The 20,424-nt window shown below is 48.1% G+C and overlaps 1 protein-coding gene across 1 annotated transcript in view; it reads right to left on the bottom strand.

Annotated features, from left to right (window-relative positions):
* Positions 1–20,211, bottom strand: part of GAB2 (GRB2 associated binding protein 2) — a 98,573-nt gene extending 78,362 nt beyond the window's left edge. The window contains exon 1 of the mRNA XM_075742524.1: positions 19,937–20,211. Coding sequence (XP_075598639.1) covers positions 19,937–20,008 — 72 coding nt within the window. The 5' untranslated portion in view covers positions 20,009–20,211. The remainder of the gene's footprint in view (positions 1–19,936) is intronic.
* Positions 20,212–20,424: the final 213 nt, after the last annotated feature.

Raw genomic sequence — 20,424 nt, 5'->3', positions numbered from 1 at the left:
CTCCCCAGTTTTAAAGTCCAGACGCCAACTTCTCTTGCATCTTGTCCCTTTTTTCCCCACAGTGACCAGGTCATGGGGCAAGAAAAGAAGACTCAGTGTGACACTCCAGCCCATTTCCTCATGCAGGAACTTCTGGGGCTCATGGGAAGAGGATGGGTGGTCACCCTGGGGACAATGGTAGCTTAAGGTAGGGGGTTTAGATGAAGCTTTTAAAGGCTTCCTTAGACTCTGTCATCCTCATCCTCATTCATCCAAAGAAGTAGTATGAAAAAGAGAAAAAACAGTCTAGGAGAACTTGCATCAGGCAGAAAAGATTTCCCTTCCTTTTATTTACACAGCCCTGCGTCCATCTGAAAGGCATCACCCTCACCCTCCTCACATGATTCCCAAGCTCTCAGATACGCTTTAAAAAAAAAAAAAAAGAGAAGAAAAAAAAAAAGAAAAAACCCAAACCACCACTCAGCAAGCAATATACTACAAGGACACATGTTTTTGTGCTCACTTGAGCTAAACCTCCTCCACAATTTTTCCTTCAGCCAAATGTTTCTGAGTAGGAGCGCTGGAAAAATAAACTCCCCCGGCGCAGCGGGACGCGGGCGGGCGGCCGGGCTGAGCCGAGCCCCGGGGGCTTACGGCTGCGGTCGAACCCCCGGGAGCCCCTTCCCAGTCCCCTCCGCAGCACAGGCTGTTGGCTGGGGGATGTTTACTGGGAACAAGTGCCTATTGTCCCCTGTCAAGACTGAGCATCTCAGTGGGGTAAAAATACAATAAAATGGGACTTCAGCCTTCCTTTTTGCCCCCTTGGCTTCAATTTTACCTTCCAAGTCTGCATAAAGACCCAGCTTTGGTCCTTCTGCCTGCATTGCTTTTAAAACTAGATAAGTAGCTCTGAAACGACGCCTCAAGAAAATTATTATTATTATTATCTCCAGAACAGGTCTCTCCTATTATTATTATTCCCTTTTTTGCCTTGCAGCACCGCTCCAGCCCACCGCAGGCTGGGGACATTTTGGGTGGCGCAATGGGGAAGGAGCAACGCGTGTTGCAGGATTGAAGGTGCCTTGAAAGCCGGCAGGTTTGCTGGAATAAAGACCTGGGTAGCACCTGGTTTCCAGGGCACAGCTGAAGTAGTTCAAAGCAAGCGTGTGCCAACGATTGCAAGGTCCAAACTGCCTTTTAGGAAGAAATCACGGTCAGCGCTGTCGGGGCATGCCTGCAGCTGATGCCCATCTGGTTTCTTTGGTGCCTCTGATTCCCCATGTGAGATAAATACACTGATTTCTCCAAGGCAACGGCTTCTGTGATCCCTGCATGACATTTGTTGCACATATGCCAATTAATACTAATAAATATGCTAGGACTATTGCTGAAAGGATACACAGAGCGATAAAAAACAAACAGCACTTAGGAAGGACAAGGAGAATAAAAGATGGTAAAGGAAAGCAGTAGCATGGAGTTAATGATCTGAGATCAAACTGGAGGAACTAATGGCTCCTTTTTCACGATGTAGTTCGTTAGTCTATGAATATTGAAAACCTTGTTCAGAAATCCTCCGGCAGGGAGACCCATGGCAAGTCTAACAAGTGAAGAAAAAAATTAGCAGCTGCTTCCCCTGGGGAAACAGGGACACTGTTAGAGGCTGGCTCATAAAACAGCCATGAGGATGAGAAAAATCCTATTATTTTCAATATCCTGCTGCAGGATGAAAGCCAGCCCTGAGCGGGCATGAAACCCTGGCATCCCTGGGGCAAAAGCCCCCAAAGGCCAAATTCCACCCAGGGTCAGCAGCATCCGCCCCATCCTCATCCCCCCACTCCCTCCCCAAGCGCCTGCGGAGGGCGACAGTCAAGGGCTCTGCAACGCATATCAATCACGGAGCCATTTCAAGCCAGACGAGGACCCCGAGCGCATATCGATCAATTTTATTTCCAGCAGACAAGGCCTTCCCCGATGTTAAAAATAAACCCATAAAGGCTAATTCAGCGTATCGCAACAAGTCGGATGAATCCATCCAAGCGGTCTGGTGCTGCCTGGTGTTTTATCCTCTACATTTCTCGGTCATGAATTTGGACAGGACACGCAGTTAAAGACTGGCTGCCACATGCAGCTTGTCCCCCTGACCCTGCTCCAAAGTATCTGCACTTGCGATCTGTCCTTCTTACAGCTGGTTCCTTTTATTTTTACGGCCTCTGCCATTAAACAAGACCAATTAATGCAACAGGAATATGACGTTCACCTCAATGTTGTTTAATGCTGGGTACCAGCAAATCTTAATGCGCATGGGAGGAAGAGAGATCTTTGGGAGCATCCTTGGGCAGATGCTGCCCCAAGCATGTCCTAAGCAATCCCTGGGAGCAGGCACGAACTCCAGTTCATTTGGGGGAGGATATTAAAAAGCTCATTTTGCCTTAGAGCAAGCATTACTCTGGCATCAATACTCATCTGTTGATGATATTCCTCCAGCGCTGGAGGGAAGCGCAGTGATTTCTATGCAAAATGGAAAGACGGAGCGACATGAAGGCTGGTCTCTGGGAAAGCTGATGCAGAAACCAGATTCACCGGACAGAAACATGCCCCTGCTGCTTGGCTGGAAGCAATCAGAGTCACAGGGTCTCTGAAGGGATCTCTGCTTTCCTGGGAAGGCCAACATTTAAAGAATCAAAAAGCAGACACAGCAGGTCTGAGCTCCTGGGGACTTTCTGAGGTTTTTTTGGGTAGTTTTGGCTATGTAAATGATTTTCTGTTGCAATCCCTTTCAGTTACAGACCCAAATTCTGATCCTGGTAGCAAAGAACAAAGATTTCATACACGTTGAGCAAATGACCGCGACTGTGGGTTGCATTTGTACAGGACCATGGGTGTAGGAGAGGTGTTCAGAAGCACCTTCACTTGTTCAAAGGATCCTTCACAGGTCACAGGAACCAAAGATTTGGTCCTGAAACTTTACTGAACTGCAGGCTGAACAGACCCAAAACGAATCAGCCTCATCTCTACTCCTGGCTTGTTGCTGGATTTACCCTCCCAGCTTAGGAATGCAGTTGAAATTCGGTTCAGTTTAATAAGTATAAGCCTGACAGAGATCCACAATCTGCCCCCCACATCTTCCTCACCCCTGGGCCAAGAAGATGACTTGGAGCACCTGCTCCTCATGGTGCAAGGGCTGGTGGCTCCGGTGAGGTCACCGCAAGCCCCATCCTCCCACAGCTGGATGATCACAGGATTCTCCTGTCGATTTAAAAAATGCTTTTTGGATGCAAACCACCATAAAACATCAGCACCGTGGACTCAGAGTGCAGTTTCTCACACCACTGCACGCTTCGTGGGCTGGTACGGTACAGCTGAAAGTATTTTAAAAAAAGCAACTAAGCATCTTTGAAGTCTTACAGTGGGATTTATGTCAGTCAGGAACTGAATACAGGTTTCCAAAAAGGTATAGTTTGATTTATTTCAAGGAGAATAAAGGAGCTTTTAGAGAAGGACACGTAGATTACGGAGAGCAGCACACTATGGACAGAACTGAACCACAATCTCGAGTATTGCTCTGGCATTGACATTCATTAGTTGATGATATTTGTCTAGCACTGGAGGGAAGCGCAGTGATTTCTATGCAAAATGGAACGACGGAGCAATGTGAAGGCTGGTCCAGCCACCTTCAGCTTAGAAGCAAACTCACGCTTGCATGCAACAGGCAATAAACTCAGTCTGCTAAGAAAAGCAGAGACAGGCTGGGTAAACTGAAAATGCCACCAGCAAACTCAAGCCCTGAGTCCCTTCCTCCTGGTTTTCCTTAAGCAAGCCAAAAAAAGACAACTGATATTTAAAACTTCACTTGCTTCAGCACTCTAGGATCTGGCTTTTTATTACAAAACAGTACAAAAGGACAAGAAAAAATAAAGCCTTCCGTTTTATTTAATAAGAGCCCCCAAACCACTCAAATGACTTGCAAGTGCTGAGATAACTGTCCTGATTTCAGAGAGGACGGGTGTGGGTGGCACCTCCCGGCACGGAGGGGACGTTTGTGTTGGCAGCTGAGGCAGAAAGCCTCCACACAACCTAGGGAAAAGGGAAAAAAAAAAAAAAAAAAAGAAAAAGAAAAAAGAAAGAAAAAACCCACCCAGCAAATAAACAAAAGCATTCCTAATAAACTGGAAATGTCATACTACATCAGGGATCACAAGATTGAGCCCAGAAAGGTCCAAGTGGCAAGAACACGCTGTTAAAAACAGATGGGAAAAACAAGCCGGGAAAGGTTGAGGCTGTGTTTCTGAACTTCTGTTCCCGACACGGGTTTTAGAGCTGGTGCTGGTGTGGCTGGGGAGACAGCGGGGTGAAATACCAGCCGCCCGCATCGTCCCAGTAATCCCTGTGGAAACCTTAAAGCCAGAGGATGGAGGAAAGAGTTTCACACTAAAATCCCTAATCAACCACTCTGGAAATGTAGATTTTTTCCAGCTTCCCAAGCCCAGGCTCGCCACATGTTGACTCAGGTTAATAATACTGCTTTTTGGTATCTTGGCCTTGGTTTTGAGGAGTCCTGCTTGGAACGGGGCGGGGGGGGGGGGGGGTGTTGCTTCTCGCGGCGTGGCTGTTTGTCGAGGTAGAGGTTCAGGGTGGGTTTCTGGGATGCTCAGTACCATGGGGATGGCCACGTTAGCCTTTCTGTGCTCATTCCTACTCATCTTAAGCTGGACTTGCAGAGCTGGCTCTACTCAGTGCCATAAAACCAAGTTCTCAGCGAGAAAAATACAAGTCACATGCTGGGAAAAGTGGGTTCCTGCTGACAACCCCCTAAATGTCAGGAATTACAGGAAAAGGAGAAAGGAAGTCTTAAATTAAAATGGAAAGATGAGGGTACCAAAACATGCAGCCTGCAGAGAGCTGTGGAGAGGAAATCTCCGAGCCTGACGCCTCCAGGCTCAGCCCATCGTCCCGAAGGCGAGTGGAGATAAAGCTTGTGATGACAAACTCCTAAGATACACCAGATGGTATCAGCTATTCCTTGAGACTGTCAGAGACCTTCCAACATAACAAAATAATGTTTGTTGTGGTTTTTTTTTTTTTGTTTTTTTTTTTTTTTTTTTTTTTTTATGCAATGCCTTCCCCCACTTCTGAGCACATGAAGACAGAGCTGGAGCCAACAGAGCTCTGGATGGAAGGAGCCCTGTTTGGGGTCCACACTTTCTAGGAGCTCAGACGCATTCAAGCCAAATCTATTTTGTAGAGAAAGAGGGTCTAGCCTGGAAGATCTCAAAAACTTTTTTTAGCTCCTAAACCTGGAAGATCTCAAAAATATTTGTAAATATTGGGGTTTGGCTCAGGTGCCTTTCTACGCAAGAGCAGTGTGGGGGGGAACACTTTCTGAAGCTCAAACCAAATGCTCTTCTGAAATTTAACAAGTTCAACTGATTTCCTCTATTATTTTGCATTCCTTCATGCTCTAGGTTCCAGGAGATGCCTAAATATCCAAGCGCAAAGGCTGTCAGCACAGCTTTTCCAGCCCAGCAGGAAGTAGGAGTTATCTCCAGGGAGAGCCTATTTTTGGAGACCTATCCAATTCCAAACTAAGCCTGCAAACTTTTTGTTGTTATTATTCAGATTGAGACGGCAGAGTAGGAGAGACAAGGCATTCCCACAGCAGATCCCATCGCTTCTCACACTGCCTGCGTCTCAGTGGTGGAAGACAGGTCTTTGTATGGATGCAGGAGGTGGCTGGAAATCCATGGCTAAGGTCCTGGGGGTTTCTGAGGTCCCGAGCCGATAGGTGGGCACCTTGACACCTGGATGCAGTTGTGTTTAAATGGCAAAAATTAGTTCCTAATTCTGCACAATTTATCTTGCATGAGGCCAAGATGGATAGAGAAGACTATTTTCTCCTTTACCCAAAATATTCCAAGTGAAAAACATCTATATGACAAAGAATTGCATTACAATAGCTTTGCACATCACCTGACACACCTGTAGTATCAGCAGCCAAGAGTAGGACACCCCAGAGCCCCACTGCTAAACAACTGGATTACACTAAATTAATTCCATCATCCAGTGTTGTTTTTTTCTTTTACAACTCCTATTTTATACGTTAAAAAACATTTAATAGCCATCCCTCAGCTTATTCCTTAAGATTAATAAGTCAAAACATAAACACTGGGGAGTAGGCAATAAAAAAAAATAAAATACTAAAACCCCCTTGGTTGAATTTAATATCTATTAGAATCCTTAGTCATGATGGAAATGTATTTATAACCACAAACCTCCACTAAATTACCTTAACAGCCACTAGCTGTTGCACTGATGGCCAAAACAGCACAGTAAATTACTGGCTCACCGTACAAAATTATTCACATGGCTATTATACCATGTTTTAGTCCCAGCCTCTCAAAAGCAGAGCAAGATTTACTCATTACCCATCTGAGTTCACCTACCAGCACACACGTGTGCACCGCCACGTGTTTACTCCCAAAATGGAGTAAATCCACTGATTTTTGCAATGTTGCACAAACCCACTGCCAAGCCCACAACGAACGCAGCGTCGGCAACAACCGCTCGCCTTTTCCCCCTCCTTTCCCACGTCTGAATGACTTTCCGCTCATCAGATTTTCCTGTCTGGCAGCTCGACTGAGTTTTTAAACAGGCTGAATTCACTCCTAACCTCACCCGATGGACTTCAAGGCAAGGCACACGCGAGGTGAACTTGGCTCAGAAAAGGGACTTTCTCGACACAAGACTGCAGGGACAGAGCACGGGATGCAGCTTAGAAATGGGTAAGATGAAGACGATGAGACCGAAGGATGTTGGTGTCTGGCTCCCTAGCTCTGTGACTTGTTGGAGACCCTGAAAGATTCACTTAATCCCTGTACGCTTTAATTTCCTATTTATAAAGCAGGGACAGTGAAGACTCAAGAGTCCAGCAAGCAAACTGGCAGCACAAGGGTGGAAAAGTTGGAAATCCATCAAGTGTTCAACCCCTTGCACCAACTCTTTCCTCTGTTGGGATGTGCAAGGCTAAAATAACTTGTGTTTGCAACCCAGCTTGGTGCTGCAATGCCAAGACCCTGTAATATTCAGGGTAGGTGGATAAATATAAGCAAGAGAGTCGAAAGTCCAAAGACCAAAGCTTGGGGGAAAGAAAACGATCCCAAGCCCAGCCCACAACACTTGGCTTTGGGTACAAAAGGACAAAGGTGGGAAAATGGGAAAAGCAGATATGATAATATCCAGGAATATACACCGACCAAGAATGGAGGTCTGTGGTACAATTTGAAGAGCACTGCAGCTGTGTTTCTGATCATGTTTTGGTGTCTTGTTTTCTAGCAAATCGATATTGTATATTTTTTGAAAATATACACAATTAGTCAAAACTATCCCATGCTTTGAAGGAAACAAATCCAAGGTTTTGATCAGGCCCCTCCACACTGAAAAAAAGAAGCTTAAACATTGCCTAAATTACAGCTGATTCAGCAGTAATGCACGCAGCAGAGGGGAGCATGTAAACCCCAAACACGACATTCTGGCTTCTCACCTTCCTCCACAACCAGAGCCACGGCTGGATAGTGGGAGGCTTCAGGTACAAAGAAATGCAAAGAATAGGCTTTAAAAGCTCTTCTTCTTCATTACAAATGCAAATCTTGAAGCTTCTCATCCCCAAGTGGTACTCAACAACTCGATCCTATCTGAAATGATGAGCACATCAGAGCAGCAGGTCCAAGCTTCACCCCACTTAGCCTTAATGACAGCATTTAACAGCACTGAGTGGGTCACGGCAGACTCTTCTAAGAAGCAGGATGGACAGAGAAACATCACGAAAGAATATTTTCATCAAACACCCTAGCTAACTAAAAACTCATACAAAAAGCCTCATGCACATCCTACCTGTGGCACGAGACAGAATTTGCTTTACGTCCCTTTCTCAGTTCCAACCCAGACCAATGCGTGAGGTCCAGGTTCCATCTGCCCCAAGGCAAATACTCATTTTTAGTCCCACTGTGAACATCTAACACACACTTCTGAGCAGATTTTGTGAAGCACTGTCCACGACACCGTGGATGTCACCATAAGATGTCTTGCCTTCTGCTGCACGTGAAGCACCTTCAGTATTAAAAAAACCCCTGCAGACAACCTTCTTCTCTACACATAACTCTGTCTTCAAACCTCGCTCCTTGGTACACCTCCCTGTGACAGCACATGATACATCAGCCTGTCTGCACGCCAGCTGGCTGTACTGATTTGATGCTAAAAAAGAGCATATTGATTGATTCCCAGTCGAAGCCTCAGCCAGCATGTTTTGCAAGTGTTTGAGACAATGGCCTGATCCTTTCAAGCCCTCTCTTGGGTTGACTTTGACTGCAGTGCAAGGCAGGAGCTCCAAAGGCAGCTCTGGGAGCAACTCCATGGGTGTGGTGCTGGATCTAGCTAGTCTCGGACCAAAGCACACCCCATTGCAGGTGGAAACTCTCCAGAAAGGGAGTTGGAGGGAGCCCTACCACTAAGGAAAGACCTGTCCTCAACTGTTTGACTGATTTTAAACTCAAAACACCAATTTTGTTCCTTTCCAGTGTTTTCCTCATAGTATCATCTTCTACCGTTGCCGATATTCACATTACTCATGTCTCATCTCCTTCAAAAGGTGCAAATTCAGACTCGGTAGGAGGAGGCATGTTTCTCCCCCGTCGCACATCTATAGCGGAGGCAGAACTTGCTGAAGGATGCAGAAACAAAACAATCTTACAAGCTCTAACATCTGTGACGAGCTCCCCTTCTACCTTTGATGCTCAGGGATCAGAAATGTTTGATAGCTTCTCCTGAGTGCAAATCTCACCTCTCCAAGAGCGGGTTCAGGTGGGACACCCCTCTCTTTGGTGATGTGCCAAACACTTTGGGCCACTTCCTGGGAGAAGGACCTTGGGCTGCACCCCATGAGAAGTCCCACAAGCCAAGCTAAAATGCTGACTCTCCTCTGCACAGACAGCAGCGCTGTGAGCTTTTATCAGGGCACTTTCTCATTCACTTTCTTTGGAAGGTGGCCGTCCCTCGCTGTTTCGGAGGCCTGTCGTGTAAAGCTTTCCCAGGCTCCTAATCACTCTCGTCACCCTTCTCTAAAGACTCTGGTGTCAGGGGTCCACCCACACACACATTGCTGCAGGATAAAGTCCTGATGGCTGGCAGGAAAACTCCCTGCTCCCTGTCCTGCCTCACTCCGTGCACGCAAAGGGCTCAGAGAGGGACCCATATGGTCAGGGCTGGGTCCAAACCTCAATCCCTAATTTCTAGCCTTCTACAGGGACCAACCTGTGTTATTTCTCAGCATCTCCTTCTGCTCAGCACAGTCAGAAGGACCCCACACACTCCTTGTCATTCCCAACATCCCATTTATTCTGCCTTGCTTCTTTTTTTTTTTTTTCTTTCATTTATTTTATTTATTCCCCTCCCTCAAAGGCTTTGAGCCCACCGCAATCACAGACCGCTCGCTGTCCGCACGGCTGCCACTATGGATAGTATAAAGCCAGGCTGGAGGTAGCAGCGGGGCTCAGCCGCCAGCTCCGCTCCCCTCTCTCCTGCCACCCCGTCCCTGCGCCCTGACCCCTGAAACAATGAGCCCTTCTATTCCCCGTCGCCCCGCTGGAAACTCCGGTCTGACATTATGTGCGGTGGACAGTGGGCGAGGGAGGCAGGGAAGGCGAGAGGGAGGGAGAACACAAGCCTTCAAGTCATCGATTCTTCTTGGGTGAAAGCAAATGAGGTTTTCCTGGGAGCTTCCTATCTGGAGGGAGTTATTTAGGAACAACAGAGACCCAGAATCAAAGGAGCTGTGTGCGGTGGTGGATGGCATGGAAGCAGAGCAGCTGTTTTCTGCTGTCAAGAAGCCAGAAAGGGCATTTATTGTGTTTGCCCCTTCCTGTGCTGGATGGCTCTCAAGCACAGCACCTGCGTAGAAGCAGCGTGAGAAGGAAGGAGATCTGGAGGTGCCGAGGTGGTCTCTCTAGGGGTGGTGAGCAGGACTTTGTGAGGGAGAGGCAACTAAGGTACTGAAACCCTGAGCTAAATTACATATTTAATCTTCCCTTTTCCCTGTTTCAAGACAAGAGCATCCAGGGAGCAGTCAAAAACCATATATCCCCCCTAGAAATAAAAACCAAAAACCCCAAAAGATGCTTAAATAAGTATGTGGATGAAGATCTGCAGAACAGATTAGTAGCAATGACTAATAACCCCATTTAACATGATTACTGACATTACTATGAGATAAAAAAGTGCAGACAAACATCAGTATCGCCCAGTTCAACAGCAGCACATACTGCCAGACCTACAATGTACGCGTGACACAGCTCTTTGGAGCTGAAAATTTAGAAAACGCCTCAAAGTCCCCAGAAAAGGGAAAGGAAAGTTTACTAATCAGTTTTGGAAATGAGATATAATCCCTGTTTGGGTATTACGTTAAGTGGCCAAGGAGTTTGTTTAGCAAGTCAACTTGAATCTTTTTGGCAGCCACACAAAAGTCCGCGGGGACGGTCAAGAAGGTCAGCGAGGAACCTGAACGGGCCAGGCAGCAGCTCCGATCATCAGCAAAACTTAATCGCTGAAAATCTACAACATTCAAAAGACCACAAATCTTTGACTCAAAATGTTATTTCCATCTTACCATATGGATGCAGGAGCTGGAACTCCACCAAAGAGATGTCTAAATGCCTTCCAAAGCAAACGTCTTTGGAAAATACCAGGTTTAAATGGAATAAGATGCATAACAACTACTAAGATGCTATTAGGACAGGCGACACGATGGAAATATTTTGGATGTGTCCAAAAGGTATTGGGAAGTAAAAGAAATAATAAATAATAATAAAAAACCCAACCAGAAGATATTTCTGTCAATAGATTCCAGGAAAAAGAGAGACCGAACACACAGGATTTAAAAATTCAGAGGCCATGTGAAGAAGAGTCCAGAGTAGGCAGAGACGGAAAAGCTTTCCAAGCAACGGAAAGGAAGAAGCAATCAGAACACTTAATACAGAAATGTCTAAGAGCTGTTCTCAACTTGTCCTGCCTCAAAGCCAGATTTAAACTATAAATAAAAATGTCCCATTTCTGGCCCAAGAGTGAACCTCCTGTCCTGAACAGGCATCATTTTGGGGTGAGAATATTCACATTTGGATGGAGAAGTTCATTTCTAGGTATTAGTGTAATGCAGACAACCAGACTGATGCAAGATTTCCCAGATCCCAACCTTCTCCAGGAAAACTGCGCAACAGCTCAGGGAAAAAAGAAAAAAGAAAAAAGAAAAAAAAAAAAAAAAAAGGAACCAAATACAAAAAGACAAATCCAGAGCTGAAATCGCCCCCCCAGGTTGCTGGCATCAAATTATTCCAGATTCATTGGAGAAACAGGCACCGCTGGCTATCTCACTCAGGAAGAAACACATGCTTCCAGCACTCATATTTTCCTCCCATTCTTTAAAGGCACAGCTTGCAAGCTAAAGATGACTGTGAGCTTTTTTTGGACTGAAGATTATTTTTATTTATTTATTATAAATTTATTATAAATTTTTAAAGAATTTTTTTTAAAAAAATATTTAAACAGGGCACATATTTAAATTGCTGTATGGCTAGATACGATTGATGACATATGTACGACTGCACTGTGCAGGTTTGCATGCTGACCTCGAGGAATTCCTCTCTCTACATTTTAAAACCAGGTCTGTGCAGGCATATCCTGGGTGCAAGCGTGTTTGTCTGGAGGCATGCACGGGGCCTGGATCACTTCTGGAGGTCTCAGGTCTGTCGTCTTTGATTTCACATGCTGAATATTTGCCTTTTCTGTTGCCAGTCACAAATAAGAAAGAAAAGGGATGCTCTATGCTGACCGCATCTATGGAGCCTCCTGCGTTCACTGCCAATTTGCTGCTGGTTTAACCTGTGATAACCACAAAGCTGGCTTCACTTGGCAGCAAAGTGTTCAGATGCTGATCCAATTTCTCCAGATTTAGACTGAAAAAGCCTAAGGAAAAGCAAACCCACCCATTCCTCTGCGAGAGAGAGACCTGGACCGCTTTGCACCAGCGTTTCCAGGCCAGCAACTCTGAAAGCTTTTGCCTAAAAGCATCCAACCATGGTGGGATGTTAACACAGTGGTGTGCAAGAGTGTAAACAAATCATTTCTAACAGCGATGACTTCTCAGCTGGGATGAGAGACTGGAAAAGGTAAACAAAACCCCAACCCAGCCCTTCCCGGCTCTGCTCCTCGCGAGCCCGCAGCGCTGCGTGCCTGGGAAGGACCAGAGATAAGGCACAGAGATCATCTGATGTGCAAGTGCAAATAGGGATTTTTTTTCTTTCTTTCTCAAGCTATTTTTATGATTTGAACAGAATTACAGGAGCCATTGCTAGACTGTGGAGACACCAATGAAACTTTGGAGGGTACGTCTGCTCCTAGCTTATTCAGCCGCACGAGGAGCGCTGCTGTAGATGCTGCTCGGTGACCCATAGCAGAGATCCAAGGTGCTCCAGGAGACTTTCTGCATGCTTTCAATGCATTTCATGCATTTCTCAGCAGCTTTGGGAACCTCTCTGGAGCCAGGTGCCCCAGCTGGTGGCATGGGCCAGGCTCCCAACAGCCCCGGTAGCAGGGCCAGGCTTCCCGCTCGCAGCTCCAGATGAGGAAATCACAACAGCCTGTGTTTACACGACGTCTCTCGGCCAAACGATATGCCTAGGTGTGCCGCAATTAAAATTCCATAGAATTACCCAGCCAAAGGACGGTGTGGGATAATAAACATTTGCATATTGTTGATCCTGGGTTTAACCATTTTTTTTTCCCCAAATCCTTGGCAGGATGGGACCATCCCATGGAGAAGGGCGGAGAGGTGAAGGAGAGGCCACGCAGAATGGCAGAGACAGCAGTTCAGAAACCTCTTTTAGGTCTGTTGCTGCTCTCTGCACACCCTGGAGTAAATCAAAGTCTCTCTTCCTCTTTTCTCCCATCTCCCAAGATAGGGATAAATACACTTCGTCAGCACTATCAGATGCTGTAAGATCCACCTAAGCATTACGATAGGGAAGCGAGACTTTAAAAACTTGAAAGGAGTACTGAAAGGAAGAGCGGTTTATATTAAAAGCAGTAATTTCCAAATCTTTTGGATCAACTCCTCTCAGAGAGCCCCCAGATGACCTTGGCACTCCCGCCGTCTAAATCCCCGCTGGAAGTACTACGTACTCCTGTGGACCAGTTGCAATCCCTTTCTGTGGCTTCACACATTCCCAGCAGCCCGTGAGCAGCTCGGAAACCCCTGGCTCAGGTAGAAGCAATAAAGCCAAGTTGAGTTCCCGGCTGCGGGAACGACCCCGAACACAAATGCAGCCAAACCACTGACTTGCTCCGTGCCTCGGTTTCCCCATCCGACCAGACCCTTCAGGGCAGATGTGGTCTCACCAAACATTCAGCGCATCGAGCCCCAATCCCATTTGCCTCAGCTGCTACTGTAATTCAAATAAATAATATTTGCTCTGCCTTTGAGTCATTACTATAAATTATGTGCTTTGGTCTTGTAAACACTATTACATCACCTCTTGATTCTAACACTCACCAAAAGAAAAAGAGAGGAAAAAAAAAAAAAAAAGGGTTTCAGTATCACTTCTGCTCTCTTCCAAAGAGAAATGAAGCCAGCTTCCTGTTACACTTTCCTTAAGTATTGTTTGTCTGTCTTAAGTTCAACCTGTGCTTTGCCACCATCAATCTTGTACATCCACTGTGGACTTTGCCAGGACCACCAGCCAGCTCTGAAGTCATGACAGACAGCTGAAGATTCACTCAAGCTGTCTTAGCAAAGCCAAAGCACCAGGAAAATATACCGGTTTCACTCCCCACGCAACACGCGGACTCCTTTACCTCTGCAGGCACGTCCACCTCGGCCAACGCAGTGCCTGGGGAAGACGTGCGGGTTAGCCCTCACCAAACCAGTTTGAGTTTCAGCAGCTGAAGAGCTGCCCTAGCACAGCTCTTCCCCCAGGTTGCTCACGTTGGCAGAAAACAAAACAGGGACTATCCATGTGCACGGGGAGCTGGGCTAAAGCAGCTGTGTTGCACCCTAGATTGGTGGCTCCACGTTGCACTATGCCACAGAGGTATTGAATGTTGGGTTGAAGGCATCTCGGGAGGTCTCCAGTCCAGCCTTATATTTGAGGTGTGACTAGATCAGGTCAGCTGGGATTTTCTCCAGCCAAGTCTTAAAGACCTCCCAAGACTGAGACCCTGCAGCCTCCGTGGGAACCTGTTCCTCTATACCACAATGTTCCTAGTGGAGAAGCTTTCCCAACACCCAACCTGAACCTCCAAAGCTGGGCTGCGGTTGTTGCCCCTTATTTTGTCACCTCCCACAACCAAGAGGAGTTTGACTTCATCATCCCCATAACCACCCTTCAAGTAGCTCCAAGTTATTACATCAAGAGTATCATGATGACAATATACCATCTGATCGCCCCCGGAAAATGTCACTGTGGGCAAAGAAACGCAGCCCCACACCCAAACAAAATGACTTCCAGAGAAGGTTGCAGGGAAGAGGCTGTGTATTTTGACTCATCAGCAATGATGCAGCAGAGAAACAAGTTACGGAGCCTGACCTTTGTGCAGCATTGCACAAGAGAGGTGGTGCTGCAGGAGCGCTGGCGGGCACTGCCCTTGCAAGTGAAATGCACCCCCTGACCTGCAAAACCTTCTCTGGTGGAGCAAATGTTCATCCCTCCTCTGAATCATGGGGCAGATGACAACAGCTAAAACGTCTGATGGTCTTTTTAAATCAAGCCTGGAGATTACATGGGAGGAGCAGGGTGCAGCAAGGCAGCTTGACAGCTGGAATAAGATGCAAAGTCATGATGTTCAGTGCTGTCAAAACTTTCTACAAAGAACTTGTTTGCACTGGGTCAGAGAACCTCCCTGAGCCCCATCAGCAGATCCAGGTGACACAATTTGTGCCGTAAAGCTTCTTTGCTATCCCTCCCTGAGTTCAGGCTCAAAAATCCCTAAATTCACCTAAACCAGCACTGGAAGGGACTTCTGGAGAATTTGTCAAATTTATTCCACTGCCTCAGAACAGGATCAGCTGTCCTGAAACGCTTGCTGTTTGGCCAACCTGCCCATCGAAACTTCCACCGACGGAGACTCCAAGCCCATCCCAAACCAGCTGTTCCACCGCTCCACTCCTCTGGCCATCAGAAGTTAGGAAGTTTTTCCTAACACTTGTTTCCCTTGTTGCAGTTTGAGCTCATTACTTCTTGGCCTCCCACCACCGGCCATGGAGAACAGCTTACTCCCTTCCCCTTCGCAGCTACCTTTGACATACTCAAGGACTGTTATTTCTCCTCTCAGCCCTCTCGTCCCTAGACTAAACAACCTCATTTCCTTCAGTCTTTCCATGTTTTCTAGGTTTCTGCTCAATTTTTGGTGCTTTTCTCTGAGTCTCTGCAACCGTTTCCTATTTTTCAGCAGAGGGGAGCATCCTGAATCAGGCACGGCACAGCTGATCATGAGAGCTACCCATTAAAACTCCTTAGGAAAAAAAAAAAAGGAAAAAAAAAAAAAGAGAGATAATTTTGCTTAATACCCATTTGTTTGCGTTTTGCTGCAGAGTTAAAGGGACGTCCTTTCTTCTCCCCCTGCTCTAAAATTTCATCCCGATTAGCACCATGCCAAACCTCACCTGGTACCTCCATCATTTGAGCAGCCTAAGACTGCTCTGCTCGGTGGTCCTGCTTCAGTCCACATCCTACATCCTCATTTAATGAGGACATCCTTACTGTGCATCTTCAAATGAGATATTAAGGATCTACTTCAGGGGCCAAAAGAAGCTTTTCATCAGGGAGTTACCCCTAGAAATAGGGCTGCGATCAGTAAATCAGCCTGTTATACCCCTCTTAACCTCTTCTGCTCACCCCACTGGAGCGGAGCAGGTCTTCCGATGACCTTGATAAAAATGACCATTGATGCACAAAGCCAAACTCTCCCCCCAGTTACACCAGTGGGGAGAAAAAAAAAAAAAAAAAAGCACTAAGGGATCATAAAACCAGTGCAAGAGGAGAAGCTTTTGTTTTAGTCAGAATTGTAGACATACATCTCAGCCAGACAGAAAATACTCCCGACTTCACGGTACATAAATGAACAGGCAAAGCGCGCTGATTTAATGATAGGAAGCTAAGAGCTCCTCTACAACGACAGCAGTTATTTTTTACATTGCTTTTCCGCCAGAGAGCCCACCCCCGAGCCCCGTTGTGCCAGGCAGCGGACAGACACAAAACACCACTCCAAACCCACGTCTAACTCGGGAGACAACAGACAGGCACGTCCAGCGAGAGAGCACCAGGAGACAGTGAGTCAGTACAGACCGGCACAACACGCGCTGGTCTCGGCTCATCGGTCACACAACTAAAGCCAAGGGGTTTGTTTAGGGATTGGGGTTTTTATTTTTTTTTTTTTTTAATTCTTTTTTTTCATGGGTGTTTTAAGGAGGAGCCAGGAGGAGAATTAAAGGAAAGCTCTCTGCTTTGTGGCTGCGTACAAGGAGACCCTTCAATGCGTGAAAGTCAGAAGGGGAGAAGGTGGGGACAGACTTTTTAATAGAGCCTGTAGCAATAGGACAAGGAGTAATGGTTTTAAACTAAAAGAGGGGAGGAGTAGACGAGATGTGAGGCAGAAATTCTTCCCTGTGAGGGTGCTGAGGCCCTGGCACAGGTTGCCCCGAGAAGCTGTGGCTGCCCCTGGCTCCCTGGCAGTGTTGAAGGCCAGGTTGGATGGGGCTTTGGGCAACCTGGGCTAGTGGAGGGTGTCCCTGCCCATGGCAGGGGGTTGGAACTGGATGGGCTTTGAGGTCCCTTCCAACCCAAACCAGTCTGGGATTCTATGAATGTACTAAAGTGTTTGTCTGAAAGAAAAAAAAAAAAAAAAAAATCAAGCAAGTGGATGATGGAGCTTGTTGTCCCAGGCAGAACAGGGGTGGAAGGTCATATTTTGGTATCTCTGTTACTTTTGACCTTCAATTGTTTTGTTACCTTTTATTATCAATACTACAGTAGCATCTGTTGGGCTCATCCGAGATCATGGCCAAACTGCCTAGGGTCTACATGAACCCCTGTCCCCAGTTACAAGGCAGAGAAGAGGCACAATTCGTCTCAACCTTGAAGCAGTCAACGTTTAATCAGATGAAGAGAAACTCCCGACCCCAGTATTTCCCAGACCATTGTGCAAAGAGATCCTGCATAAAATATCCCACAATTTCCCGTAAGTGAAACTCAGCAGGCACTGCTGTAAATGCAGATTAACACTGCGTGGATCACGGGTGGAGAAGAGTCCCCCCTTCCCCAACAACTGCGGATGGACGTTAGGAAGAAAATTTACCACCTTCCCCTTTTGCAAGGATCTTCTCGAAAAGTAAAACCAAAAGAAAACCAGGCTTATAAAAGCACAGCCCTTCAAGGACAATATCAGCAACACACCCATGTGCAATGTACATTTGAAATGCGCTTGTCAAAGAAAAAATAAATCTATCATCTACCCTGTGTCAATACAGCCAGAGCAGGAACTTCAAACCCAATTAGCAGCATCCTGCAGCCTGAGATTCCTCCTTTGAGGTCTCAAAGCAGAATATAAACTGACGAAATAAGGAAAGTGGCAAAGCCGGCGACTCAGTGTCTTCCCTCTGAGTCCATACAAAAGCCAGCGTAACAGCGCGGTGGCTGAAAACCCACTTTTTGTGCATGAAAACCAAAAGTCCAGCCGTGTGGGTTTGTTGCAGATGAAGGCAGGTTTTAGAGGAGCAAAGCCATCAGCCTCGGGCTCTACCACATCTACCTGCACTGAACCACTATTGAAGAGAACAACTCGATCAACACACCAACACGCTGCAGCTATATAATTATTCTTATATTAATCATAATGCATTAAAAAGCAAGGAGACGGGGGCACCACCGAGCGAAACACAGTCCAAGCTAAGGCCAACATTTTCAAATCCAGCCACCGATGCAGGAAGCCAGCGCAACCGGCATGACTGGAAGGGAAGTCCTACTGACCACAGCTCCAGGACTGCTCCGGCACAGAGATCCCCTCGAGTGACATCTGCCAAGCATCGCTTCCTGCCCCGCGGAGGCTGCGTGGGACGGCCGGGCACATCTCAGCACGGCTGCGTTTCCTCTTGGGGGAATGAGGATGTTTTGAAAACATAGGTGGCTTGCAAAGCACTTTGGGATGTATCTGGATGAAAAGCACTCTTATGCACATCGATAATTAGTGCTAACCGCCGGCGTGTCACACCCTCATGTAGAGCATTTAGCAGATTTATTCAGCTCTTGCTGGAATGCCAGAGCACAAGCTGGATATTCAGAAGGCGATGTGAGCGCCCTTTCATGGGGCAGATGCTGGGGAGCTAATGATGTTTGATGAGTTAAGGCCACTGGTGACTCAGGATCAGCAATTAGTTGATTTCTGCGGGAGGAAGGTGCTTTGCTCCATTAAGCTAAAAGCATCCTCCACAGTTCAGCATGCACAAAGTCATTCTGTCCATCTCCCACAAAGCCTGCCTACATACAGTAGGGCTTTGATATTTTCCACGTAAACACCTGGTTTTACCTTTGTCTCGGTACATTTGGGGGGACAGGGAGCGAAAGAACCAGATTCTCTTGCAGCTCCATCCCACAGCCAACCTGATCCTCCCTCGAAGAGGATCAGGCACACAAGGAAAAGATTGCTAAGAGCGACCGGGCACGCAGTCTAATGCAAAGGGATGTGGCACCAATGATGTTTACGAGGCTGCACCCATTTTGGACAAGGCTAGTAACACCGGATCACAAATCAGATATACCCCTCTGGCCCTGCCCCAGCCTGTGATACGGGGCTACAGACATCCACCTCCCTCGCAAGGGTAGGCAGCTACGCTTCCATCAGTCAATAACAGGCACTGGGGAGGCACCAGCTGCACTTGTTCCGTCTGCCGTTCCCAAAACGCACGCAGGCAAAAACCACGGGACTAAAGGACGATTTGGCTGGTGCCCCCCCCCCCCCCCGGGAAGGGAAAGCATCCAGCTCTCTCCCGGAGGCTGCGTCCCAGCCAACTGAAACCTGGTAGACGTCGGTCACCGGAGTCAGGGAGTGGGACCCCGGCTTCATCCCGGGGAGCGATGTGCCGAGTCATAGGATGGCAGCTCGATGTAGCCGTGTTTTCTGAGCTCTAACGCTCACGGAGCACGGCGAGACCATCAAGCGGAGGGCGCAGAGAACAGTTATTTCTTTCAATAAGTGGGGAATGCGACAGAACCGGCATTTGGACCCTCTTTTTACAACTTCTTTGAAGTGTTTGATCTCGGCCGCTAATGACACAAAAGGCTATCGAAGCGCTACTGGTGCTATCTTCAAAGGGTTTGACCGTTAAATGATTAATAGGAACCGTGCGCGGGGAGGGGGAAAGCGACCGTTATGGGGGTGCTGGGGGGGGGGGATCCAAGCTCTATTAGTACCTTTACTCTTTGGGACAAAGGTATTTCCCAACCTCCCCTTAAAACACACGACTTCAAAGGAGGGGGTGTGACAGTCGCAGGTCCCGGGTGAACCCGGCCACCGCGGGGCGCAGCGAGAACTGCCCCAGCCCCGGCTGCCCGGTCCAGCCGTGGCCATCACCCCGCTGGTACCGCACGGCCGGGGACGAGCCGGTGGATGGGGGGGGTGTGGGTGGTGGTGGTGGGGTGTCGGAGATGCTCCTACCTCCCCCTTCCCCAAGAAGCGGGGAGCCACGACCACCCACCCCCCGCCCGGGTGAGGGGCACCCCCCGCCCTGCAGAACCTCCGCGGCGCCGGGCGAGGCGGCGGCAGGTGCACCCGGGCGGGCGGCGGCTACCGGAGGGAGGGACGGAGGGGGGAAACCCGGTTTCCCCGGAGTTGGGGTAGAGATGAGATGGGGTGAGTTGCGACTTACGTATCTCCGTAACTTCTTCTCCGGCGGTGACTTTCGGAGCCAGCCCGAGCAAACCACCTCCCCGCCGCTCATCGCGGCAACCCGGGAGCGCCGCCGGGCGCTGCCTCCCCCGGCGTTCAGCGCCGGCAGCGCCGGCCCATGGAGGGCGGTGGGTGGGGGGATGGATGGATGGATGGATGGGTGGATGTGTGGATAGATGGATGGATGGATGGATAGATTGGGGCGGGGGGGGGGGGGGGGGGGGGGGCGGCGAGCGCCTCCCCCCGCCACCGCCGCTCGGCTGCGAGCGGGGAAGCAGGAAACTGGCTCCTTCCCCGGCTCACCACGCCTCCCGCCCGGCCCGGCGCCCCGCCAGCCTGCTTTAAAGATACAAACCCCGCGGGGAAAAGGGGCTGCCCGGCCTCCCCACCGCCCGGGAGGGGTTGCCTCTCATTCCCGCCCCCCACGCACTCATATAGGAGCTATATAGAAACTTTATACATACCGCA

This window comes from Balearica regulorum, chromosome 1 (genome assembly GCF_011004875.1).
Source record: "Balearica regulorum gibbericeps isolate bBalReg1 chromosome 1, bBalReg1.pri, whole genome shotgun sequence".
NCBI classification, from domain to species: Eukaryota; Metazoa; Chordata; class Aves; order Gruiformes; family Gruidae; genus Balearica; species Balearica regulorum.
Note: the sequence above shows the minus strand (reverse complement) of the source record. Positions and strands in the feature narration are given on the sequence as shown.